Genomic DNA, 26413 nt, shown 5'->3' with positions numbered 1-26413 from the left:
TTCTTAATAAATAAATAAATAAAAAGCCATTGAGATTCTACCCAGTCAGTGCAAATGTTAATTGTGTTTTAGAAACATTTACTCCAAGTAGTGTGGTTATTCTAACACATGTTTAAACGCTGCCATAGTATAAAAGGAAGAGGTGGGCCTCTTTCAGTTGAAAAATGGCTTTAGCATGAGGGGACAAACTTAGGTGTAATACTTAGGTGTAATACTAACTCAATACTTCTTCCAAAAATGGTGATGGCTGCATGGGATGGCTTCCTGGGGAAAGTGGTGAGATAAAACCAGGGCTTTTTTTTTGAGGGGGTACTGTGTACCAGCACCTTTTCCTTTGTCTGCTAAAATTGACCCATGGACCCCAAGATTTAATGAAAGCGCTCAGGCTCTACACATCAATTCTGCCTTGTCATAGATTCTGTGACTGGTTGCAGGGGGCCTGACAATTATGGGGTGGGTCCCTCAGTGGTCACCCCACTTGTGAAGGGTGACCTAGCATTTGAGTACCGACACCTTTTTTTTTACTAGAAAAAACGCACTGGATACAACTATATTTGAATTTAAGAAACGTGGAGTGGAGATGCTATGGATGAGCTGTATTATTTACCTGTCTTATTTAGACTGTGAGCTCTTTGAGCAGGGACTGTCTTTTTTGTGTATGGTGTACAGCGCTGCGTATGCCTTGTAGCACTATAGAAGTGATAAGTAGTAGTAGTATTGTCTGATCTGCTGTTTTATTTCCCATAAACAGTTCCATGGCTTTGTTTTGTAGTGGAACTATCTTGAAAAGTATCATGTTCATTGATTAAGTCTAACCTCATTGTTGCTGCAATGTCATAGCTGTCCACTTTGCTCTTCAGTGGTGTTATGTGTCTTATAGTCTGTTTCTGTCTCTCTTCCCTTTCAGTTAACTCTTTCTTCTCTTCTTAGAGTCTCATATTATACCTCCTACTCCACCACCAGGGTCCTGAGGAGGAGGGAGGGGTACAAACCTTCTGCCTTACAGGTGCGCTCTCTCTGTCCCAATCATGACGTGCTCCCTCCCACCCCAAGAGCAGCGCAAGGCATGGCTAGGGGCGCATGCGCAAACGCCGCTTCCCCCGGAACCTTGTTGCCTGGCCTCGCGCAGCCCGCCGGACTTTGCGCCCTAGTGCACAACAGCTCTCAAGGCGACTGCAGCGCGCCTGCTCCCCCGATATCGTTGCGGCGGGAGGCCGGGGACGTCTTCCTCTCCTCTCCCGAGTTAAAGAGTAGCTAAGGGATCGTGGTAGAAGACGGTCCAACTCCGGCAGCCCCGGCCTTGCTGTGGCGGCCGAGGCCTCGGAGTCAGGCGGGCGGCGGGGCAGCCCGCGGCGGGGGGCCTAGCCGGGGGGCGGGGCCTCCCTCGTTGTTAGGCGCGAGCTGTGGCGGCGGCGGCGGCGACAGCGGAGCGGAGGAATCGGAGCTATGAATCTGGAGCTGCTCGGTGAGCTTGGAAGAGGGGAAGGGGGGGTGGGGATTGGAACGTGAAGGCCCGTCACCCCCCCGCTGGCTCCCGACCGGAACCCCATCAATGCGGGGCCGCTGCTCCCTTGCTCCAGGGGCTTCTGCAGTGGGGCATTTGGTGCTTTGGGCTTCACCTAAGGCTCATTCGCGGGACAGGGTTGATCTGGTCAGCCTTGGTTTACCCCCCCACCCCAGTGCATGCTGGGACTTGTAGTCTTTGCTTTTTTTAAGGGTATGCAATAGGTAAACCCAGGACTGATTCAACCCTGTTCTGTGAATCTGGATCCAGTTGGCAGCCACAGAAATTGGGCATCTGTCAGAGTTTGGGGGGGGTGGGGGGTCGCTATTTATTTATTCATTTATTACATTTGTACCCGTGCTTTCAGTTCTTAGAATGCTTTTAGTGAATTTAAGGCTTTCAGGACAACTTGGGTTTTGTTACACATCATCTTGCACATTTTCATGCTATTATGAAACGAATATGACACCATCCCAGGCCATTTTGAGGAAGGTTCACTGGAACCTTAGCTGTTGGTTTGACTTCCAGACCAGCTTTTTTTTTTTTCTGTATCTCTATTTATTTATTTTTTTATTTTATTGCATTTGTATCCCACATTTTCCCACCTTTTTGCGGGCTCAGTGTGGCTTACAATAAGTTGTGAGTCATAGATATACAATTTGTTACTATATCTATCACTCACAACTGATAACAAAGTCAGCCCTTTGAGCGCAGGGGATAGGGAGTCACTATCAACCGGGAATGTTATGCAGTAAAGTAACCAGGATAAGAATGAGGTGACGTATCTGCTGAAATGGGGACACATTCCCCAATTGCAAAAGAAGGTTAATGGCACCAGGATCCAGCACTAATTCTGACAGAGCTGGGAAAGGGGATGGGACTTGATATGTCATATTTCTCTGGTTACAGTCAAAGCAGTTTACATATTAAATACAGTACTTATTTTGTACCTGGGGTAATGGAGGATTAAGTGACTTGCCCAGAGTTACACAGAGGTACAGTGGGAATCAAACCCAGTTCAGCAGGCCCACTGCATCAACCACTAGGCTACTCCTCCACCTATTGGTGCCCCCTCCTAAAAAAATACATCTAATGTAAAGGCTTAGATGACACTTAATACAGGTGTTTGTTTTTAATTTATTGCAGAGTCCTTTGGCCAAAACTACCCTGAGGTAAGTCAAATGCATTCTTTCTTAATTACTCCAATATTGCTGTATTGGTTCTGTATTACATTACATCTGAGTCTTCTAACATGCATATACTTATATAGCTAAAAGAATAACTACAGCATTGTCTAGGAATTTATAATAATACAAAAGTAAGCTAGGAAGGTATTATCTAAGTCATGGTCACAAACTTAGCGAATACAAACAATTTTAGCTGTTTTCTAAACTGATTATAATTCTGGACTAATCTAAGAGACAAAAGTATTGAATTCCATAATAACACAGTTTGATAGGACAACATAGCATTGAATGGCCATTTAGATTTCACATGACTGACTGATAAAAAATTAAAAGTAATTGGTCTGTAAGATCATAAACTCTATTATCAGTTAAATATTGAAAATAGGGTGGCAGATATTAGGTATATCACCATACAATTCCTTATGAGTTAAAGTACTGATGTTAGAAATTACTGCAACTCTAAAAACAGTGTTAGCCTGACAGCTGCATTCTGTGCTAACTGCAACTTGTGCTTCAAAAATTTCAAACAACCTTTGTAAATCGAATTACAGTAATCAGCTGAAATAGAACGAAAGATTGAACAAGCAATCTAAACATTGGCAGCTCAAAGTATTTACGAACAGCTCTCCGCTTTTTCAACAATGAGAATTTCTTAGTATAGTACTGTCTCAATTATCCAACCTTCACTGATCTGACCATCCAGCAGCATATACAACACATCCCTGGTGACGTCACGCAGCTTCTGTTTCCGTTTTCCTAACCCGGGACCCCACTTTTACTGCAAAACAGCACAGTTGTGAGCCGGGACCCTGTGTTTGATTCTGCACCATTTGAGGGGTTACCATTGTTTTCCATATTATCCGACTTTATTTATCCAGCAACGGGTTGCTCCTGTTTAGGTTTGATAATCGAGACTTTACTGTACTTTATTCACTGAGGAAGTCATATTAAACTGATAATGTACTTCTACTTCCAAAATCCGAGATGACTCCTCCAGGTTAAGTTCTTAGAATCTCATCATTTGCCATTTTCATTGCTGATCATTTTTGGATTCTTGTAGTAGTTGTCTGTTTAATTTGCTATTAGATCAAAACTGATATTTACTATTTGTTTAGATATCTAGTCATAATTAATCACTGAGGGAACACAGTGAATGAGTAACTTCTTTGTTGTATGTACGTGTTAAAGTCCTGTCATTGCTGTCTGCAGCCCAGTAGCATGAACCATTCTCTTGTGTTTGATCCTAAATTTGTGTTTCCTTTGCCAGGAGGCTGATGGCACACTGGACTGTATTAGCATGGCTCTCACTTGTACCTTTAACAGATGGGGCACGTTACTTGCTGTGGGTTGTAACGATGGCCGCATAGTTATTTGGGATTTCTTAACCAGGGGAATCGCCAAAATTATTAGTGCACATATCCATCCTGTCTGTTCTTTATGGTAAGGATTTTTCACTAAATACTAAGCATGTATCTTTGTTAAATGTTCCTGGATTTTTTAGTTTCTTACTTGGGCCTTTTGAATGTAAGCCAGGTCTGTGTATACTGTTTGGTGGAAATGGTTACTGCATCAAATTTATTTATTTATTTGTAGCATTTGTATCCCACATTTTCCCACCAATTTGCAGGCTCAATGTGGCTTACATTTGCCGTAATGGCGGTTGCCATTTCCGGGTAAACAGAATTATAAATGGTATTGCGTTAAGGTGCATACATACATGGTAACATACATGGAACATAACATATATGGAATAAATCATGGTATATGTGTATACCATGTGCATACATACATGGTAAAGAAGAGAACATTATGGTATTGCATGAAAGTTCCTGAGTAATACAGTGGATTGTAGCACACTCGTCCTTCCTTACCCCTTCCCATGCACTCCGCTCCATGGATAAATCCTTCTTATCTGTTCCCTTCTCCACTACTGCCAACTCCAGACTTCGCGCCTTCTGTCTCACTGCACCCTACGCCTGGAATAAACTTCCTGAGCCCCTAAGTCTTGCCCCATCCTTGGCCACCTTTAAATCTAGACTGAAAGCCCACCTCTTTAACATTGCTTTTGACTCCTAACCACTCGCCTCCACCTACCCTTCTCTCCTTCCTGTACACAATTGATTTGCTTACTTTATTTTTTGTCTATTAGATTGTAAGCTCTTTGAGCAGGGACTGTCTTTCTTCTATATTTGTGCAGCGCTGCGTACGCCTTGTAGCGCTATAGAAATGCTAAATAGTAGTAGTAGTAGTAGTTGTAGTCTTACTGTGAAATAGTATTGCTGTTTGAACTTAGACTGGAGTCCAGTTATATGATTTTTAAAAAAGAAGGTGAACAAGTGGATCTTCCTTCCCAATTTATGGGATTGGGGATTGGTTTACATTTGTGTGTGCAGGGTCAGCCCAACTATTAGGCATGACTAGGCACTTGCCTGGGGTGGCAGCAAAGAGCAGCTGCCGTCAAAGCAAACAGTAGATTCTACTGCCACAACAACTCAAAGAATAGCCAGATCATACTTTAACTTGCATTTTTATAGGAATTTTGTTTGATGATCATGATTGTTGACTTTATTAATTTTTTTTTTTTTTTTTTGGGGGGGGGGGGGGAGCAGATTGCAGGTAGTGGCCTGAAAGTCAAGTTAAAGGGGCATAATGTTTAAGTGTCCCTAGGGCACCCGCTACCCTTGCACTGCCTGTGTATTGTTTATTTGAATGATTTGTTGTATTATAGTGTAACTTTTTGAATGTTCACCGCTTTGAACAGTCTCCAACTGGGAAAGTAATATATTAGTTTGTTTTGTTTATTTAAACCACTGCTTGTTCCTGGGATTGGTAGCATGGAACGTTGCCACTATTTGGGATTCTGCCAGGTACTTGTGACCTGAATTGGCCACTGTTGGAAGCAGGATACTGGGCTGACCCAGTGTGGCTATTCTTATGTTCTTAGGCCCAGGTAGTGTGGCAAACCCTGGTGTGAACAGGATACATCTTATCCCTGTGGTATTGTTTCTGGAAGAGGTCTTCTGAAGCCATTATGTCAGCTTGCAGATTCTCTTGGAATCTGTTGTATGCATGGACTGTGAAAGATTCTGTAATTTGTAAAGAGAGGAGCCATTGTTGGGTGGGAATCACTTGCATTGGTACCGGGGAAGAATTTGTGTGCGAGATTCTTCCTGCTGCAGCACTATCTAAACTGCGCTTTTCTTGCAGTTGGAGTCGAGATGGCCACAAGCTGGTGAGTGCATCCACAGATAACATTGTCTCACTGTGGGATGTCCTGTCTGGAGATTGTGATCAGAGATTCCGCTTCCCCTCTCCGATTCTCAAAGTCCAGTTCCACCCCAGAGATCAGTAAGTGTATGTACTTGAAATAAAAGATAAGTGTTAACAGAACTCAGGCTTTAGTTGTGCAATTTTACTAATATTTGTTTTTTAAATACATATTTTATAGCAGCGGCATATTTAAACTAGGTGCGTGAATTGCGTACACCCCCCCATGTCTGATCCAGATTCCCCCCCCCCCCCCCCCCAATCTCACCAGGTACCTTTTAAATCATCTCTGCTGCAGTCTTCATCCGGGCAGCGGCACTCATGCGACCTACACTGGGACTTTCTCCCTGAATTTTCCCGCACTTTCTGATGCAACTTCCTGTTTTATGGATGGTGAAACGGTTCAGAGAGGAAGTCCTGGTTCAGGCACAGGTAGCCTATGAGTACCGCTGTCCGGGCAAAGACTGCAGCAGGGATGATTTTAAGGTATGGAGGGGGTGTGGGAGATGCCCCCCCCGTTTAAAAAAATAAATCATGGCTACCCTACTGTTTTTTTTATAGTTACTATTAAAAAATAGTATTTATTTACCACCTTTTTGAAAGAATTCACTCAATTGTAATAAGTGAATTTTAAAGATTTGTTTTTCAACTCTGCCTTGACCAACCAGTGCACTTGTGGTCTGTATTTTTGATTAGAAGTAATTCTGTTTAAAAATGATTGTTTAACTTTGTGTGAAAATATTTTGGAATGTAGAAGATAAGACACAGCTCTAATTAATTTGGTATGTGAAGGGGGAGGTGGAGCCTGTTTCCAGTTCAGACTGGCCACCTGGACTGAGAAACATGAGACCACATTCCCACAGTATGGCTTGTTTCTCAAGCATTCTGTCATTTTCCATAGCTCTGAACATGAGTTCTAAACCTAATAAAAAAAGAAGGGCCTCTGGCAGTGAAGTGGGAAGCCCATGTATGGGTGGACACGCTGTGAACAGGGCCCCCCAGCTGATAAGAGCCTGGATGATGTAAGGACCAGTGATGATTGTTTTATTGCTTCTTTTCCTGGTCTAGGAACTCTTAGCATTGCTTAGATGTAAGGACCAGTGATGATTGTTTTATTGCTTCTTTTCCTGGTCTAGGAACTCTTAGCATTGCTTAGATGTAGAGACCAGTGATGTAATGATTGTTTATAGATAGGCATTGTTTCTTTTTAGTTATATAGCTAATCATTGTATATATCTTAATCATTGTAGATTTTAGAACCTCTAATAAAGGTCTCATTTACCTAATAGGAATCCAAAAGAATCCACAGTAATACTTTGTTAGTGAAACAGGCTGTAAATCCATAGCGATACACTCAATGCAGTGTACAGTAAGAATAAATTAAACATAAGTAACAATTACAGCAGTAAAAATATTCAAATAACGATACAAAGTATGGCATAGAGGCATATTTTCAAAGCACTTAGCCTTCTATGGAACTTTGGAAGGCTGTGCTTTGAAAATATGCCTAATAGTATACTAGTTTCAATGACCAAGGAGGACGTATATCCAATAAAAGTCTTTATTAAAGAACATCAAGTGACTCGACACAGCAGCTGTGTTTCAGCGCCTTTGCGCCTGCTTCAGGAGTCTACAGAAATTGTATACAAATCAGATCAAAATCCATAGAGACCATATGCACATATTTTCCATTTTGAGTTTTGTCCTTATGTGTATATACGTCCTCCTCGTCATTGAAAGGGCCAGATCATCCTACTCCTGTTTTTGCTGAACTACTTTGACGCAGGAATTGAGGGTTCCTCCACTTTTTGTGGCTGCCCCTCGTCGTCCATAGTATACAATGTCAACAGAGTACATAATAGAACATTTTAATAGACAGTGTTGGGTATACAAGTGAATAAAGGAGAGCCAATTGATGTAGCGTATCTAAATTTTCAGAAAGCTTCTGAGATTTTGTCTCTGCGAGATTACTGCACCTTAGATCATTGTTCCTTTATTTGCTGTGCTCATGAGGAGATGATTAGATTAATGTGCTATTCTGTTCTTTACATGCTTTGGCTTCAGCTTTCTACTTCAGGTTTGTCTCTGTGAGAGAGACTAAATGATGCAGTCTTTTCTTTTCTCCCCTGCCCCTTTTTTGCAACAGGAACAGGGTACTTGTGTGTCCTATGAAATCTGCCCCTGTGATGCTGACGCTGTCAGATTCTAAGCATGTGGTTTTGCCTGTGGATGATGATTCTGATCTCAATGTGGTGGCATCGTTTGATCGGCGGGGGGAGTATATTTACACAGGCAACGCCAAAGGGAAGGTGAGGCCCTTACCATGTTCGGGAGTAGCTTTTATGTAACATTTCATGAGGATTTATTCAAATCTATCCCTAATAAAGTTTACATGTATTCTTTTATTTTTGGGGGGACAAAGGACATGGAACAGAGTAATGCCAGCCACTTTTTTTTTAGCATTTTTTAAAGAAGCTTTACAGGTCTCTCATTTTATGGTTTAGTTGTACTTGAGGTATCTGGTCAAAACTGATTCTAGTTTGTTCCAGATGAAGATTCTGATTAACGCGTTCTTTGTATTTAACCCCCTGGTATGAATTAGAGTTGTGCGCGGGGTTGGGGACAATGGGAAACCTGCAGAAATCCATGAGAATGTGCTAAAAAAAAAGTCATTACTACTGCAGAGACAGGTGGGGATTGATCAAGAGTGAAGAGGGAGGGAGAGAAGGGATGGGGGGAACACATTATGTCCCTGTGTACACGTCTTCTTGGAAACTTAACACCAATACCTCAGCTAAAAATAAAAAAAAACATTTTGAAAGAGAAGATCACCTTGATGAAAACAGGTGCATGTCTTCAGCAATTGTGGCAATGAGGAAGACCATTGATGTAAACTGGTGAAAATATTTATCAATTTCTTTTGAGCATTTTGGCAGAGTATAATCTCCACTGAGCACTGATAATACAGCCAATATGAAAGCAGCATTTCATGATGAGGTCTGGATAGGTTGTGTAGGCCATAATTGCAATCTCATACTCTCTCATGGACTCCAGCCATTAAAAACTGAAGTTGATCTGAATGACCTCCCAGTGAGGTAAGCGAGCTTTTAGCATTGTGCAAGGAGGTAGTTGCACTCACTAAGTAAACAAAAGTCAACCATTCACTGAAGAAAACGCTCAAGCAGGGTGTGTTAACTCAGTGTTCTACTGACACTTAAATCTGTGGCAGAGAATATGGAGCAGTCGCATGCGATTGTCATTGAACCATAACTGAGTTCGATTCCCACTTCAGGCACAGGCAGCTCCTTGTGACTCTGGGCAAGTCACTTAACCCTCCATTGCCCCATGTAAGCCGCATTGAGCCTGCCATGAGTGGGAAAGCGCAGGGTACAAATGTAACAAAAATAAAATAGATACTATTGGAGATTCTACATGGAATGTTGCTACTATTGGAGATTCTACATGGAATGTTGCTATTCCACTAGCAACATTCCATGTAGAAGGCTGCGCAGGCTTCTGTTTCTGTGAGTCTGACGTCCTGCACGTGCAGGACGTCAGACTCACAGAAGCAGAAGCCTGCGCGGCCATATTGGTGATCTGCAAGGGCCGACTTCTACATGGAATGTTGGAATAGCAACATTCCATGTAGAATCTCAAATAGTAGCAACAGTGGAGGAGTGGCCTAGTGATTAGGGTGGTGGACTCAGTTCGATTCCCACTTCAGGCACAGGCAGCTCCTTGTGACTCTGGGCAAGTCACTTAACCCTCCATTGCCCCATGTAAGCCGCATTGAGCCTGCCATGAGTGGGAAAGCGCAGGGTACAAATGTAACAAAAATAAAATAGATACTATTGGAGATTCTACATGGAATGTTGCTACTATTGGAGATTCTACATGGAATGTTGCTATTCCACTAGCAACATTCCATGTAGAAGGCTGCGCAGGCTTCTGTTTCTGTGAGTCTCCTGCTTCTGTGAGTCTGATGTACGTGCAAGACGTCAGACTCACAGAAGCAGAAGCCTGCGCGGCCACATTGGTGATCTGCAAGGGCCGACTTCTACATGGAATGTTGCTAGTGGAATCCCAAATAGTAGCAACAGTGGAGGAGTGGCCTAGTGGTTGGGTGGTGGACTTTGGTCCTGAGGAACTGAGTTTGATTCCCACTTCAGGCACAGGCAGCTCCTTGTGACTCTGGGCAAGTCACTTAACCCTCCATAAGAGGATTGTGAGAAATGAGTCTGGGAGACTGGGCATCTAAATGGTAGATGACGTTTAATGTGAGCAAGTGCAAAGTGATGCATGTGGGAAAGAGGAACCTGAACTATAGCTACATAATGCAAGCGGAGTAGTGGCTGAATGATTAGTGCAATGGGTTGCAGACTGGGGAACCAGGTTTGATTCCCACTGCTGCCTAACGGTCGGCAGTGGGTTAAGATCCTGCGTAACCAGGTTCAATTCCCTCTGCAGCTCCGTGTGACCCTGTGCAAGTCACTTAGCCCGCCATTGCCCCAGGTACAATATACTTAGATTGTGTGCCCATCAGGGACAGTGCAAGTATCTTTAGTTATATGTAAAACTGCCTCAATTCGTGCTTCGAAAGAGACAGTTTATCAAATTGATTAAACTTAATGTGGTAGGGATGTTTTAGGGACGGAAAAGAACTGACTGGGAATAGGATGGGGAATAGAATTGACTGTGCACATCTCTCTAGTATAAACACTTCATTCACCTGAAGCCTTTTGTGTTCTACACGTTGTGTCTTCACGACAAGAGATTTCTTGATTTGTTTCCTGCTTCTTTTCTCTACAGATTTTGGTCTTAAAAACAGACCATCAGGAGCTGGTTGCCTCCTTCAGAGTAACAACTGGGACAAGTAACACCACAGCTATTAAATCCATAGAATTTGCACGCAAAGGAAGGTGAGCTTTCGTATCAGTCTTAGTAGGTCTGTAGCACCTCCTACTATTCCAGTACTAACCCCCCCCCCCCCCCCCCCCTACACCCCCTAAACACACACATACACAGTTCTGCCACTGCTGGCTTGAGGTGAATAATTACCCTCATTTTAACTGTAATCATGGCCAAAGCAGAAACAACGTATCACGTATAGCAGAGCTGAGTGATTTGTATGGGGACAGTTCCTTGTAAGACGTCAGTTGAGACCCAAAACCGGTTCCTTAAGAAGCAGGTACATGTTTGTGAAAAGCTAGCGTGCAGCTAATCTCTGCCTTCTACATTGTTTTATGTTTGTTTGTTTTTTTGTAAATTCTTTGTCATTACAGTTGCTTTTTAATAAACACAGCAGACAGAATCATTCGAGTGTATGATGGACGGGAAATCCTGACCTGCGGGAGAGATGGCGAGCCAGAACCAATGCAGAAGCTGCAGGATCTGGTGAACAGGTACGAGCAGAAGGCACTCGGCTTTTCCATCGTGCTGCAGTATGATCATTGCGCTGTATCCCTTCTACGCAGCCAGTTTGTCTTTGCACGGTCTGCAGTCTCCCTTTCACACGTAGGGAAATGTGATCCCTTGTACACCTGTACTATTGCGATGTCCCTAGAAACCTTCTTTTTCACACCTTTTTTGGCTGTTATCCTCGTGCAATAAGAAGGGTAACACTCCCTTGTTTGTAGGACTCCGTGGAAGAAGTGTTGCTTCTCTGGCGATGGCGAGTACATTGTGGCGGGATCAGCGCGGCAGCACGCACTATACATCTGGGAGAAAAGCATCGGGAACCTGGTGAAAATCCTGCATGGAACCCGTGGGGAGCTGCTGCTGGATGTGGCTGTGAGCGCAGCATGTTAAGTTTAGAGCAATCTCAATTACAAAATATAGAAACAGCACACTAATTGTTCTTTCTAAACAATTAAATTGTATATAACAAAATAAAGAAGTTATAAAATTGTACTATAACAAACCATTTTATTATCATGTTCTAAAAGCAATATATGTATCCTTTCAAAAACAGAAAATATAAAAAGTGTGCACACGTGAATTAAATCCTGTTAGTACTCCCCACTATCACAAATACCAAAAAAATGTAAACCAAGCCGTACTCGGAAGGCTTATTCAGTTCATCTCAGACTCCACAAGTATCGGATCATATCATACAGAAGTTTTCAAACTGAAGCGTAACGAATCCAACAGACAGCGTCCTGTGAGCTCATAAATGCAAATTCTTCCAGCCCAACACTGTTCTGTGTTTCGCCAAAATGGCATCTTCAGGATCTGTATATCTAAATGGTATAATATTCAGTCATAGTTTCTCATACATCTGCACGCAGCTATGGAACGCACTACCGAAGGCCATAAAAATAACGCAAGACCTAACTATCTTCCGAAGGCTACTGAAAACAGATCTGTTCAAGAAGGCATACCATAAACACCCATCTTAAATACTAAATAATAAGACTTTACACGACCTAAACATAACTGAAATCTTATCACTTGACTGATCAACCTCCTTACCACTAATGAATAAGCATAACCACTTCAATCTCTATGTCGAATATGGTCTCTCCATAGTCGATGACCTAAAGAATGATACAACCCAATTTCGTACTCAGGAACGTTCATGTATTACTATAATTTATTCTTCCTTAACATATATATGCACATGATATATATCTATACCATGATCTGTTCACGTATGTTACATGTATGTTACCATGTATGTATGCAACTTAACACATTACCACTTGTAATTCTGTTACCCGGAAATGGCAACTGCCATTACGGCAAGTGTAAGCCACATTGAGCCTGCAAATTGTTGGGAAAATGTGGGATACAAATGCTACAAATAAAAATAAATAAATTAGCATGGTCATAATCTAGGACTACCAAGTGCAACACTTGTCTCAGAATATCTAAGCTGCTGCGGAAAACGCTAACACCCTTATGGACTGGAGGAATTTGCATTTATGAACTCACAGGAAACTGTCTGTTGGATTTGTTATGCTTCAGTTTGAAAACTTCTGTATGATATGATCCGATACCTGTAGAGTCAGAGATGAACTGAATAAGCCTTCTGAGTACAGCTTGGTTTACATTTTTTTGATGTGTGATAATAGGGGAGACAAATGGGATTTCATGTGTGCACACTTTTTTATATATTTTCTATTTTTGAAAGGATACATATATTGTTTTTGAAATATTGTAATAAAGTGGTTTGTAGTATGATTTTATAGGTTTAGAGCAAGTGGCGTGTGTTGTGTGTTTGTGTGAGAGACAGAACTCTGTAGAATTCTCTTCATATATGAATCAATGTGATGTGGACTGATTTTCTTCTTGTGCTTTCTGCTCTGCTCTTTTGTTCCAGTGGCATCCTGTCCGGCCCATCATAGCTTCCATTTCCAGTGGCGTGGTGTCTATATGGGCACAGAATCAAGTGGTAGGTTTTAAACCTGGGATTCATTTGCAGTATGTAGACCAGGGCTACTCAAATGGCAGTTCGCAATCTGGACCATCGAACCTTCCCATGTGGACTTCAGGAGTGCCAGTTTTTTTTGGTTTGTTCGTTTGGGGGTTTTTTTCGCCCTGGTACTGTGGCCAGAAATACTGGCATATCGCCCTCTCCTTTCCCCCGGTCCAGGTACCCCCTTCGGGTCCATCCAGCATCTCTCCTTCTCCTGTACCTTGGCAGACGATTGTCAGCCACAGCGATTCAAGCAGACGGCCGGATCAGGGGCTTTCCCTTGGCCGCGTTCTGCCGCCTCTGATGACAATTCTGTTTCTGTGCAGGCGGGACGTGATCGAGGGAAGACCCCAGATCCAGCTAGCAGCCACCTGCTTGAATCGCTGGGGCTGCTCATCACCTGTGAAGGTACAGGAGGGGGGGGTGGGAGTGAGAGAGGAGAGTGCATTTGGGAGGCAGGGGCTGAGAAAAGGGAAGTAACAAAGTGAGGAAGGGTGGGAATAGGTAATAGAGAGCAACTGATCGTGTGTGTGTGTAAAGGAAGGAATCCAAGAGTGGGAGAGGTAAAAGTATGTGAGAGCAGAAGAGGCTAGAGCCCAAAACAGTTATGGACAAGAAAGCAAGAGAATGTTTGCATGTGAGAGGGAGATCTAAACTGGGGAATAAGAGTATGTGGTAAGCAAAGGAGAGAATAAGAATCAGTGATTTGCAATGAGAAGAGAGAGAAACAGAGAGGAGAGAACAAGAGGGTGAAAAGTAAGGATGGAAACAGAGAAGCAAGAGGAAGGAATAGAATTAGGAACATGAGACGTGACATGCACGCTGTAGTTTGCAGACCCCGTGTTTCAGGCAGCCAAACTTTCTGGACCTCCACAGGTCTCCTGCCATTTCCTACAAGGGGTCATTACATCTGGGGGTCCATAGCAATGGCAGATGAGGAGATTACAGGTAGTAAAATAAATTCTGTACTTGCGCTAAACATGAAGAGGAGAGAGACTGTTGCATATGAGCACCTTCTAATGAGGAGCTTTAGCTGGGCTTCTTTTCGGTCCTACATTGATGCCGTCAGCTGTCCGGCACACCTTTAAACACGATGACAAGTGTGCAAGGGCTGTGGCTGGCGGGTAACAGTGTGACCCAGAAGAGGAAGAATTGTTTTTCAGAAGCGAACTTCTTTACAGCAGTTCATTCTGTCTTCACTGTGTAAAATACTTTATCCTTATGGTGCAGGAAAACTGGAGTGCCTTTGCTCCTGACTTCAAGGAACTGGATGAGAACGTGGAGTATGAGGAGAGAGAGTCTGAATTTGATATAGAAGATGAGGACAAAAGCGAGCCGGAGCAGACAGGTAATCCCAAGAAAGCTCCAGGCATAATGCACTGAGATTTTTGTATTTCAGGAAAACTAGAGGAGCTGTACAGGGTAATGAAAGTTTTTCAAGTTTCAGCATTCCTTTTCTTTCTTCTAGACCAAGGGTTCTCAACCCGGTCCGCAGGACAAACCAAGCCAATCAGGTTTTCAGGAAACCCACAATGAATACGCAAGCTAAATGCAATCATTGCCTCTCTTGTATGCAAATGTATTTCATGCATATTCATTGTACATCAGTAATGCCACACTGGGAAAAGACCAAGGGTCCATCGAGCCCAGCATCCTGTCCACGACAGCGGCCAATCCAGGCCAAGGGCACCTGAAAAACAGACATGTGCTTTATATTCTCCCACTAGCAAATGGAATCTGAGAACTATTGTTTTTTTTATGTCACCCTGTATAGGGGCCTGTGCAGTCCACAGCCAGCAGGTACGTCTCACTTTCCAGTGGACGGTAGCTGAGGCAAGACTGTGGAGTCAGGATCTGGTCTGTGGACCACAGGAGGTGCAGATTCCTTCTGTTAATTAAAAAAAAAAATATATATATATATATATACACATTTTTTTTAATTAACAGAAGGAATCTGCACCTCCTGTGGTCCACAGACCAGATCCTGACTCTGTATGTGTGTACGTATATGTGTGTGTGTGTGTGTGTATATACATATGTATTACACACACACACACACAGATAAAGAGAAACAAGAAGGCTAAATCGGCTGATTCTGGTTAGGCAACCCTGGTGGTGTCGGGCTTCCCCTGCCTTCCTCCATGCTCGTCCTGGTCTGTCCCAGGAGTTGTAGTGGCTTGTGCCTTTGGTGCTTCTCCCTTCTTTTCGGAGGAGTCCAGAGGTTAAGAGCTCAGTGGAACACTAAAGGCAGCACAGGGATTCCTGGGGCAGCCAGAGAAGGGCTGTTTCAGGTTGATGCCGTGATTTTAGAGGAGTGCTAAGGTCATGTGGAAAAGTGGCTGAAATAGCAGCACAGGATAAGCATAGCAGGTGCTGTGTGGCCAGCAGCAGTCGTCACTACAGTATCGGTGAGTTTGACTGCAGTCACGTGTGTGTAGAAGAGTTGAGTGGCCTTACCAGGAGCAGCAGTGTCCATGAAAGCATGCACAGTGCTGGCTCCAGAGGCATCTGGGACTGTAGAAGGAGCAATTTAGGTGGAAACTGCCACACACTGCCAAGTGGGTGGTTCCCCGGTAATGAGCCTTGTTGGGGGCTTAGACAAAACTCCTCAGAGCCTTTGGATTTTAGAATGACAAGTGTAAAGTTTTACCCCAGAATTTGTTCTTCTAATGCACTGGGCCTGTGGTTCTTGATCTATAGCCATACTGAGTCAGACCAGTGGTCCATCTAGCCCAGTATCCTGCTTCCAACAGTGGCTAATCCAGGTCACAAGTATCTGGCAGAAACCCTTGTGTCTAAACTGGACTAGAGGAAGTCAAGGAAAGGAAATTAGCAGGTAAGATCTAATTCTTCCTTATTTGGTATATAGCCTATCAAGCTAGTAACTTAGTGCTTTACAATGCAATTAAAAACAAAGGGAAATAGTTCACAAGCATATAGATTAAAACAAAAGAATAAAATATGTAGGGAAGGAGGGGTAGGTCAGGAAGACTAAGCGGGGGAAGGGATAGGCTAAAACAGTCTTTGGCTAACTTGCCTCAGGCCAACCCAGTCACAAAACTGCAGCAGCTTCATCTGGAATCGGGAAAAGAAAGCAAAATTGAAAATATGTATTTTTTAGTGTCACTAAAAGGCTCCAACTGTAAGAAAAGGGCCGCTCTGGTACGATGGCTAGACTAGTCTGATCTTAGTGTGGCTCATGTGCAGACTTGGTTGAACGATTCAATCATAGGTGCCCAACCATGACCTTCCCCTGGCTGCTGCCTCCCCCCCCCCAAACGCAGGGCTGGCGCAGCGCTGCAGGCACCTCTCGGACCATCGGACGGTCCCTCCTCTCCATTCCTCCCCCCCCCCGCATGTTTAACCTTTTTACTTTGAGGCGCAGCGACGGCAGTGAAGAGGACAACACAGCCTTTCCCTCACACAGTGTCCCGCCCTCGCAGAAACAGGAAATACATCATCACAGAAGGCGGGACACTGTGTGAGGGAAGGGAGAAGCTGGAGACGAGCCCGCTGTGTTGTCCTCTTCACTGCCGTCGCTGTGCCTGAAAATAAAATGGGTAAATGTGGGGGGGTGGGGGAAAGGAGCGGAGAGGAGGGCTGTCGGGGAGCTGAGGGAGGGCAGGGAGAATCGCTGGACATGGAGGGGAGGGCAAGGGAGAGAAGAGATCGCTAGACGAGGAGAGGAGGGCAGGGGGAGAGAAGAGATTGCTGGACGAGGAGGGGGGGGGCAGGGGAAGTGATCGCTGGAAGAGGAGAGGAGGGCAGGGGGCGAGAAGAGATCGCTGGATGAGGAGGGGCGGGCAGGGGGAGAGAAAATTTGCTGGATATGGGTGGACGGAGGAGAAGGCAGGGGAGAGAGGAGAGTTGCTGGACATGGATGGAGGGGGCAAGGGAGAGATGCTGGACATGGATGGATGGAGGGGGCAGGGGAGAAAGGAAATTTGCTGGATATGGATTGGGGAGAGGGCAGGGGAGAATGGAAAGTTGCTGGACATGGATGGATGGAGTGGAGGGCAGGAGAGAGAGGAGAATTGCTGGACCTCGATGGATGAGTGGGGGCAGGGGAGAGGAAATTTGCTGGATATGGGTGGATGGAGGAGAGGGCAGGGGAGAATGAAGAGTTGGGCATGGGTGGATGGAGGAGAGGGAAGTCAGGAAGGAGATGCACATGGAAGGAGGGGAGGGAAAATGTAGGACATGGAGTGGAGGGCAGGGAAGAGAGCAGAAATGTTGGACAAGGATGGAGGGAAGGAAAGACAAAGGAAGGAGATGCACACGGATGGAGTGGAAGGGAGAGAGGAGAAATGCTGGACATGGATGGAGGGGAGGGACGTGAGGAGAAATGCTGGATATGGATGGAGGGGGGAAAAATTGCTGAATTTAAGGGCTGGATCGGAACACTTTGAGGGCAGATTATGAAACTGGAGAAAGGATAGGGACAGGGCTACAGATGGTAGACAGGACGCATAAGGACACAGGAGGATGGTGGACATGGTGAGAGAAAAAATATCAAATGGAAAAAAGACACTGGGACCAAAGCGAGTAGAAAAACTAAATGATCAGACAACAGAGGTAGAAAAAAGTATTTTATTCAGAATGTATTAATTGGAATATGTCGGCTTTTTGAAATGTGCATCTGTGATATTTTTCGTGTAAGTTTCAATTTTTCTAGTATTGGTTGCATGCTGAGTCTGACTTCTGGTAACTTTCCAGTGCAGTATTTTGCCTTCATATCTGTTGTCATGTGTTTTTCATGTGTGGTCAAGGTGCAGCATTCTGCTAGCGTGTAATATTTGCAGCCCTTTTTGTTTTTTCACTAGGTTGTGTACTGGTGTTTTAGAGCCCGGTGTAATTACAGTGCTGCCTTTCCACGCATAAGGTTGTAGCTCGTCCTGTCCTTGAAATTAGTACTGTTATGGTTTGGTAAGGTTATGAATGTGTTTTTGCACAAGTTTGTGCATAGTGTTTTGCAGTTGAGCGATTGTGGTTTGTATGTATGCTTTGAGCAACCACTTTGTTCTTTGACTTATGATACATATCTAATATCTAAATTTATTAAAATATATTAATTGTGACTTTTATTTTTACTTTTTTTTTTTTCTGTTGTCAGACAATTATGGATGTAAGCTCCCCCCAAACAGTTGGGCCACCGACCGCCTATGGATTCAGTCACTGAGCTGGGAAGTAAGGCGTAACAAACTGGACAAGTAGGCGGACAGTCAGTGCATAGGATTCAGTGAACAATCATCAGGCTTTTGTAGGGGATCCATTAGGAAACTGGAAGCAAATAGTCTTATCTAGGAGAACTGGTAATTGGTTTAATGGCTGTATTTTATAGTATTTTCAGTCATGTAAGATCTGACTGGAAGTCTTTGAAGCAGTGGATTACAGTAATCTAGGCAGCTGATTGCTGAAGTCCAAATAAGTCTGAAAGCGTGTTTTGTTTTTTTTGTTTTTTTTTGGCGGCGGGGGGGGGGGGGGGGGGGGGGTCAAGAACTGACCAAACAGGGTGAACCACTTTTAACACGCACAACATTTTTTTAATAGTGGATATTTGTAATTGGAGCTTAAGCTCTCGCTCTCCACAGTTGTCCTGAGAATCTGAAATGGAGGGTCAGTGGGCATAGGGTGTTCCTGCAGTAGAAGAGAATCAGGGTAAGAGGAATTTTGATGCCTATAAAAAGATCGAAGCTTTGGATTTACCAGGATTCAGCAATGAGTGTGAGTTTGTGTTATCTTAGTGTGAAACTGAGGGACTGGACCAGCATTGGCAGAGGTATCACGAAAAGAATAAGCAGCTGAGTATGGGTGGATGAAATATTATTCCAGCCTTTAGAGAGTGTTTTTTTTCCAAGTATGAATTGAACTGTCTTTGTGCAAGGAGGGGGTGATACTCTATGAGAAAACTTTGTAAGTAACAGCTAGACTTCCCCCATTCCTATCAAGTAGATATAGGTAGTCAAGAGGGCAAGCTTGATTAAGATAAAAGGTATATAAAATAATGAGTGGAGTGGAACAGGTGGATGTGAAGCATCTGTTCACGCTTTCCAAAAATACTAGGACTAGGGGGCATGCAATGAAACTACAGTGTAATAAATTTAAAACAAATCAGAGAAAAATTTTCTTCACCCAATGCGCAATTAAACTCTGGAATTCATTGCCGGAGAACGTGGTGAAGGCGGTTAGCTTAGCAGAGTATAAAAAGGGGTTAGATGGTTTCCTAAAGGACAAGTCCATAAACCGCTACTAAATGGACTTGGGAAAAATCCACAATTCCAGGAATAACATGTATAGAATGTTTGTACGTTTGGGAAGCTTGCCAGGTGTCCTTGGCCTGGATTGGCTGCTGTCGTGGACAGGAGGCTGGGCTCGATGGACCCTTGGTCTTTTCCCAGTGTGGCATTACTTATGTACTTATGTCACTATCTGCTAAGCAGATTTCAGTGAGATAGATGATATCCAAATGATGGTAATGAACTAAGTCTCAGATAAAGTCATGTTTGTTTCTTAAGGAAAGCGCGTTCTGTAGTCCTATGGCAAGAGGTATCGGAGTTAGCAAAGCCTAAAGGAGATGAGATGGGGTGTGCTGGTAAATTGTTAACAGGGGGCTCTCTCTCGCCAGCAAAGTAAAAGAGAATTCAGGAGGGGCCCAAGCCCACATTTTGGGATCCATTTGTTAAAGTAGCCATGGAGAACCGGCTCCCAAAATTCTTAAAAACTTAACAAACGGCTCTCGACAGCCTGTGAGAGCCTGCTCCAGCACACCACTGGTCATGAGAACATACTACTACTATAAATCATTTCTATAGCGCTACCAGTCGTACGCAGTGCTTCACAATTGAACATGAAGAAAAGACAGTCCCTGCTCAAAAGAGCTTACAATCTAAATCAGGACAGACAGGACAAATAAGGGTAGGACAGACAGGACACATAGGGGAAAGGGACTATTGAAGAAAGGAAGACAAGATAAGGTTACGAGACAGACAGATTGACATAGATTGGGAAAGGTTGGTAGGGACACTGTAACAAGCTGTCTTACCCTTTTGTGCTCATTTTTAGAAATAAATCCACAAGTAGACCTTTCTGGATTTCCAGAATTACAGGGATGGAGGAGGAGAGATGTTGTATAAGAGAGTAAGAAGGAAGGGGGGGGGGGGGGGCAGAGTGGGATCTTAATAACTTGGCACACTAATGAGCATGTCTGAGCCTTCTGTGCAGTCCTTTGGCACATGTTCTTGGCAGGCACTGCAAAATGTAGTTAATTTTAAACAGTTTAGGCAACTTCCAGTGGTGGAGCCTGAAACTGCTGCATTTGCAGTGAGCTGAGTTGATGGGAGGCCTGAGAACCAACAGTGTACGACACAGGGAGAGATGCAGGCCACCATCTGCAGCATTATTGAACAGGCCAGTTAAATATCGCTTAACCAGCTATCTGCTAATATCCAGCGCATCACCAGCTAAGTTTGGCGGCCAAAATAGCAGGCTTATCTTTAGCCGGTTTCAACTTAACCGGCTAGTGCTGGATATTGACTTGCCCAGTTAAGTTGAACCCGGCCAAAAATAAACCGAATATTCAATGCTGGTCACCAGAAACGGCCCGGCATTGAATATCTTGTTTGTCCTGTTTGTCTGTCCTAATTAGATTGTAAGCTCTGTGGAGCAGGGACCGTCTCTTCATGTTCAAGTGTACAGCGCTACATACGTCTAGTAGTTCTTTAGAAATAAGTAGTAGTAGTAGTCTTTGGGATTCCGGAATCTTGCTACTCTTTGGGATTCCACACAGAATGTTGCTACTCTTTGTCCTTATCTCTTATTTGTCCTGTTTGTCCCAATTAGATTGTAAGCTCTGTGGAGCAGGGACTGTCTCTTCATGTTCAAGTGTACAGCGCTGCGTACGTCTAGTAGCACTATAGAAATGATACGTAGTAGTAGTAGGCAGCCCAGCTAACTCTTGCAGTCCGAGTATCGGCCTCAGGAGGAAGTACGAGTACAGACCACCAGGGTGTCGTTGTAGGTAATATCCTGAAATCTTCTGCTCAGTGTGTAGCGGCGGCCAAAGAGCAAACGGAATGCTAGGAGTTATTAGGAAAGGGATGGTGAATAAGACCGAAAATACTATAATGCCTCTGTATCACTCCATGGTGCGACCGCACCTTGAGTATTGCGTTCCTTTCTGGTTGCCATATCTCAAAAAAGATCTAGCGGAATTAGAAAAGTTTCAAAGAAGAGCGACCAAAATGATAAAGGGGATGGAACTCCTCTCGTATGAGGAAAGGCTAAAGAGGTTAGGGCTCTTCAGCTTGGAAAAGAGACAGATGAGGAGAGATATGATTGAGGTGTACAAAATTCTGAGTGGTGTAGAACGAGTAGAACTGAACTTTCCAAAAGTACAAAGACTAGGAGACACTCAAATGAAGTTACATGGAAAAAATCTTAAAACAAATAGGAGGAAATATGTATTACTCAGCGAATAGTTAAACTCTGAACTCTTTGCTAGAGGATGTGGTAACAGCAATTAGTGTATCTGGGTTTAAAAAAAGGTTTGGACAAGTTACTGGAGGAAAAGTCCATAGTCTGCTATTGATTCAGTCATGGGGAAACAACTGCTTGCCCTGAGATTGGTAGCATGGAGGGTTCTACTATTTATACTTGTGACCTGGCTTGGTCACTTTTGGAAGCAGGATACTTGGCTAGATGGATCATTGATCTGACCCAGTATGGCTACTCTTATGTTTTAGGTAGCCATCGTATTTTGGTGATAAGAGGAGACATGCTTAGGGTTACAGGCTGAAATGGAATGAAGGTGTCTGGCAATCAGTAAACTAAGCATTTGGTGGCTACAGGATTAAAGTTTACCAAGTTCTTCTGCCAACCATCTACCATGTCTATAACAAAGAACAGGTATAGCTGGAGAGTTGGATGTCTTAGGACTTTTTGTACTCTTTAACTCTTCCTATCTGGTCGTGCAGGTGCAGATGCAGCCGAAGATGAGGAAGTGGATGTAACCAGCGTAGATCCCATAGCAGCGTTTTGTAGCAGGTAAGGGATGGGCTGCAGTTGGGCAGGTTTTAAATAAAGGTGTACACACAAATGGAACTCTCCAAACCTTGTTCTACGGTGGCCTTTCTGATTTGTTGACTTGGAGACTGTAAATCTGGATTAAAGGTAGAGTCGGGGCAACTTATTACCACCAAATGAAAAAGGTGGTTTTGGGGCTTGCATGGGTCCCTGTTTTTTCTGCTTTGTTGCTGTTCAGTTTCTTTCCCTCTTGTATACAAATCGGTATGTCTTTCCTGTTCTCATGATAAAGGCCATGTCTTGCAGTCCTGTGGGTTTTTTTTTTTTTTGGGGGGGGGGGGGGTTACCTTTTATTCAAAATACGAAGTTACTGATGTGCTGCGAGTTCTCGTTGTACTGAAGGAGAAATAGTACACCGAAAACCAAATCAACCCTCCGTCTTCACACAGTGACGAGGAACTGGAAGACGCCAAGGCCTTGCTTTACCTACCCATTGCTCCGGAGGTGGAAGACCCTGAGGAGAACCCGTATGGGCCACCCCCTGACACTGTGCAGATATCCATTGCCGAAGACGGGACAGGTTCGGAGAAAAAACGGCAAGCCATGTCCGACGGGTCTCAGCCGCTAAAGAAAAAACCGAAAACCACAACTGTGGAGTTGCAAGGAGTGCCTGTGGACGGTGAGTATACCGGCCGCCAGAGGGCTTGACCACTTCTACAGCAGCGGTCTCTCTCTGTAACAATTTCTGTATGGTGAATAGCAGTGACACTGTTTGCAAACTTTATTCTTTTGCATTTTAGGAATTTATTGATATTGTTCCATTACACATTTAAAATTCAGTATAGTAATTTATTTAAATAATTCTATATCCTGCTACTCCAAGGAGTCTAGAGTGGGTAACAAAGAAGCATAGATAATCTTGTAATATCGAGAGAGGTTTCTTTTAACTTTGTTTTCCCTTTTGGCTGTAACATTTTCACGATTTCCTTATATCTTGGGTGTTCTGCATCCAGAAGGAGCGGCCTGATTTCATAGTACTATATCTGTCTTTGAAGTGGCACTCACTCACTACTGGCATGTCTCTGGCTTTCCAGAAGTGCACCCCCTGCTGGGCGTGAAGGGGGATGGGAAGTCCAAGAAGAAGCAAGCAGGCAGGCCGAAGGGATCAAAAGGTAAAGAGAGAGACTCTCCCTTTAAACCGAAAATCTACAAAGGGGACAGAGGTTTGCCTCTGGAAGGAGCAGTGAAGGGTAAAGTGCAGGCGGAGCTGGGACAGCCCCTGACAGGTAAGGACCCTGTGTGAGCGGCAGCAGCAGCTTGCTTTGCAGGCCCCCTACTCTGTCCTGTCTTCCCCGGCTCGCTTACTGTTTGTCAGTGTTAACATGCTGCTGAGGATGGGTACACTTGTGACGAGCCGGGTGCATGTTGCTTGCTGTGTAACTGCTTCTGTTACAGCTTTGGAGCGAGATGTTCTAATGGTGCAGTGGGAGTCCTGAGAAACTGCTCCGTTAGAAGAGCATTTTTATTTTTCTGAGGTGAAGGTTCTGTACTGTGATCAATCATTGTGTCCAGAATTGGCAAGAGCCTGGATCACTTTCCTGCTGGTAATAAGCAATCCATGTGTTAGTAGTGGATAATGCACACACTGAGGTGATTACGTCACAGATCACACAGTTCCCACCTAACACTGGTTGGGATGGAATTACCACAGGCATTCTTAAGGTTTGTTTGTTTTATAAACCCAGTTTTTGAGAGTGAAGGAAGTTTGCATTTCAGAATGTTGTTGACGTATATTGACCTATATTTTCCTTAAAAAAAAAAAAAAAAACAGTGGAAACAGAATAGCTTTCCGTTTTTAAAAATTATTCCCTTCCCTCTGAAATGGACACCATGGGCAATCCGCAGAACATCCAGTGGCCATGGGATCATGACCTCCAAATCAACCAATAGGATTTAAAAAGGGCTCTTGTGTCTTCCATGTCATTGGTAAGAATTTAGACTGTTGCATGTCCTTTGCTTCACTTGATCTGCTTCTGTCCAGTCGTGAATCCCTCCCTTGCTATGCAGACCCTACTTTAAATCCGACCTGCTACAACTCTGCTCCTGTTGCTTATGTGATACATAGTCTATTGTACTGGGAGGGGGAGAGGGTGATCAGACAGTGTGGGCATATTGTTTCCTGAAAGATGTATCTGGGAGTTTGTTTACATTTGATTACCTGCCTTCATAAAATACTCAAGGTGTCATTTAAACCAGTGTTTTCCAAATCCAGTCCTGGAGTACCCCTTGCCAATTAGGTTTTCAGCATATATCCAAAATGAATGTGCATAAAAGAGATTTGCATATTGTGACAAAATGGTGAATTTTCCAGCATATAAATTATATTTCATGAAGTGCATTTCTGTAGTGTGGCCAGCAGGTGGTGCATGTTTACGTTTAAAGCTGGCAGAAAAAATGACTGTTCCTCCTTTTAGTTTAACACAGAGAGGAAGTAACCTGCAGTGATGTGGCAGCTGTTTAAAAAAAAAAATGTTATTCTGGGCTCTGATTGGCCCAGGAGCTCAAATTCAGCCAGGGTGTACTGGCTTTTCCTTCAGTCTCAGCCAGGGAGAGGAGCGAGAAAGGTTACAGAATATATGCTCGTAGGGTCTCGGTGATCTGTGAGCATCTATATTTCCATTCCTCCCCAGGCACTGTCTAGGTAGTGACTGAATGTTTAGATAGTTTAATATTAATCCATATTCTGTTACCTGTTTTTGTGTGCTGTTCAATATTTTTATGCCGATAAACCTTTTTTAGTTTATTGACTCTGCTTGTCTGGACTGACTAAGAATCCTGGTGGTTTGTGTTTTGGGGTCTGGGTGCTTTCTAGGAACTGTGAGACCCCTGGAGTGTGGCCCCAGTGTCTTAGCAATCGCCGGGGAATAACTTGTGGGTGAGAGACTCGCCCAGAGGCAAGTGGAATATAGTGCGTGGGGGTGGAGGGTTGCTAGTGTAGAGCACAAGCGGCAGGTTCAGGTGGACCCGAGCTGTGCTGGGAATAGACCCGCTAGGTGGCCACAGGATTAGCCCCAGGCGGGTGGCTAGGCGTTTCGTGCCACATATAATGGAAGTAGTGTATTAATGTAGTCTACAAGATAATGAGCAGAGTACAGCGGACAGATGTGAAGCATTTGTTTACACTTTCAAACAACAACAAAACCAGGGGACACAAGATGAAGCTAGAATATGGTAGATTTAAAACAAATAGGAGAAAGTTTTTCTTTACTCAGCGTGTAGGTAGACTCTAGAACTCGTTGCCGGAGAATGTAGTGACAGGAGCTGGACTTACGGAATTTAAAGGGGGTTTGGACAGATTCCTGAGGGAAAAGTCCATTGAACATTATTAAAAAATTTTTTTTTTTTTTTTTTGGGGGTGGGGGGGGGGGGTGTTTGCCGGGTTCTTGAAGCCTGGATTGGCCGCTGTCGGAGACAGGATGCTGGGCTTGATGGACCCTTGGTCTTTTCCCAGTATGGCGGTGCTTATGTACTTATGTAATGTACATTCATTGTTGATTATCCTGAAAACCTGGCTGACAAAGGGTACTCCAGGACTGGACTTGGGGAAACCCTGATTTAAACAGTTTGTTCTGTTCTTGTTTCAGGGTGGTAGAAATAAATCTCAGCACTATAAAACTAATATCTTGCCCCCCCCCCCCAACCCAGAAAGCAAATCTGAAGAACTAACTTGACAGGAAAGGTGCTGGAAATCTAGACTGCTTTTGGAATAGCTTAGCTGATCAGGGCTGTGGCAGCCTCCCCTTGTCTGATCTGCTTGTTTTTACACACCATCTCTCTGGTCTGTTTTTAGAAGCAGGAGGTTTCATGGGCCAAGAGGTCTCCTCGCTCCCTCTTCTCCTAAAGTCTGCTTTGCTATAGAACGAGGTGACTGACAGTTTTTACAATCCAGAGGCAGTTTGCTGGCTCTGCAGTGGTATCGCATGTCTTAAGACCTGCTAACAACCCTTTTCTTCACGT

The 26413-nt window shown here is 43.9% G+C and overlaps 1 protein-coding gene across 7 annotated transcripts in view; it reads left to right on the top strand.

Annotated features, from left to right (window-relative positions):
* Positions 1-1382: 1382 nt before the first annotated feature.
* RBBP5 (RB binding protein 5, histone lysine methyltransferase complex subunit) overlaps positions 1383-26413 on the top strand; it is a 29996-nt gene continuing 4965 nt past the window's right edge. For 2 of the 7 annotated variants that reach the window (XR_003943962.1, XM_030220541.1), the window contains exons 1-14: positions 1383-1465; positions 2651-2676; positions 3959-4131; positions 5899-6039; positions 8105-8267; positions 10768-10877; positions 11241-11360; positions 11595-11748; positions 13280-13351; positions 14606-14723; positions 22348-22417; positions 22846-23075; positions 23491-23682; positions 26247-26320. Coding sequence is in view for 6 of the 7 variants with exons in the window: in XM_030220541.1 (XP_030076401.1) it covers positions 1447-1465; positions 2651-2676; positions 3959-4131; positions 5899-6039; positions 8105-8267; positions 10768-10877; positions 11241-11360; positions 11595-11748; positions 13280-13351; positions 14606-14723; positions 22348-22417; positions 22846-23075; positions 23491-23682; positions 26247-26314 (1656 nt within the window). In the remaining variant the exon portion in view is untranslated. The remainder of the gene's footprint in view (positions 1466-2650; positions 2677-3958; positions 4132-5898; positions 6040-8104; positions 8268-10767; positions 10878-11240; positions 11361-11594; positions 11749-13279; positions 13352-14605; positions 14724-22347; positions 22418-22845; positions 23076-23490; positions 23683-26246; positions 26321-26413) is intronic. The other 5 variants (XM_030220546.1, XM_030220547.1, XM_030220542.1 and 2 more) reach the window with 3 other exon arrangements.

Source organism: Microcaecilia unicolor, chromosome 12 (genome assembly GCF_901765095.1).
Source record: "Microcaecilia unicolor chromosome 12, aMicUni1.1, whole genome shotgun sequence".
Lineage (NCBI taxonomy): Eukaryota > Metazoa > Chordata > Amphibia > Gymnophiona > Siphonopidae > Microcaecilia > Microcaecilia unicolor.
This window is presented reverse-complemented; position numbering and strand designations above follow the sequence as displayed.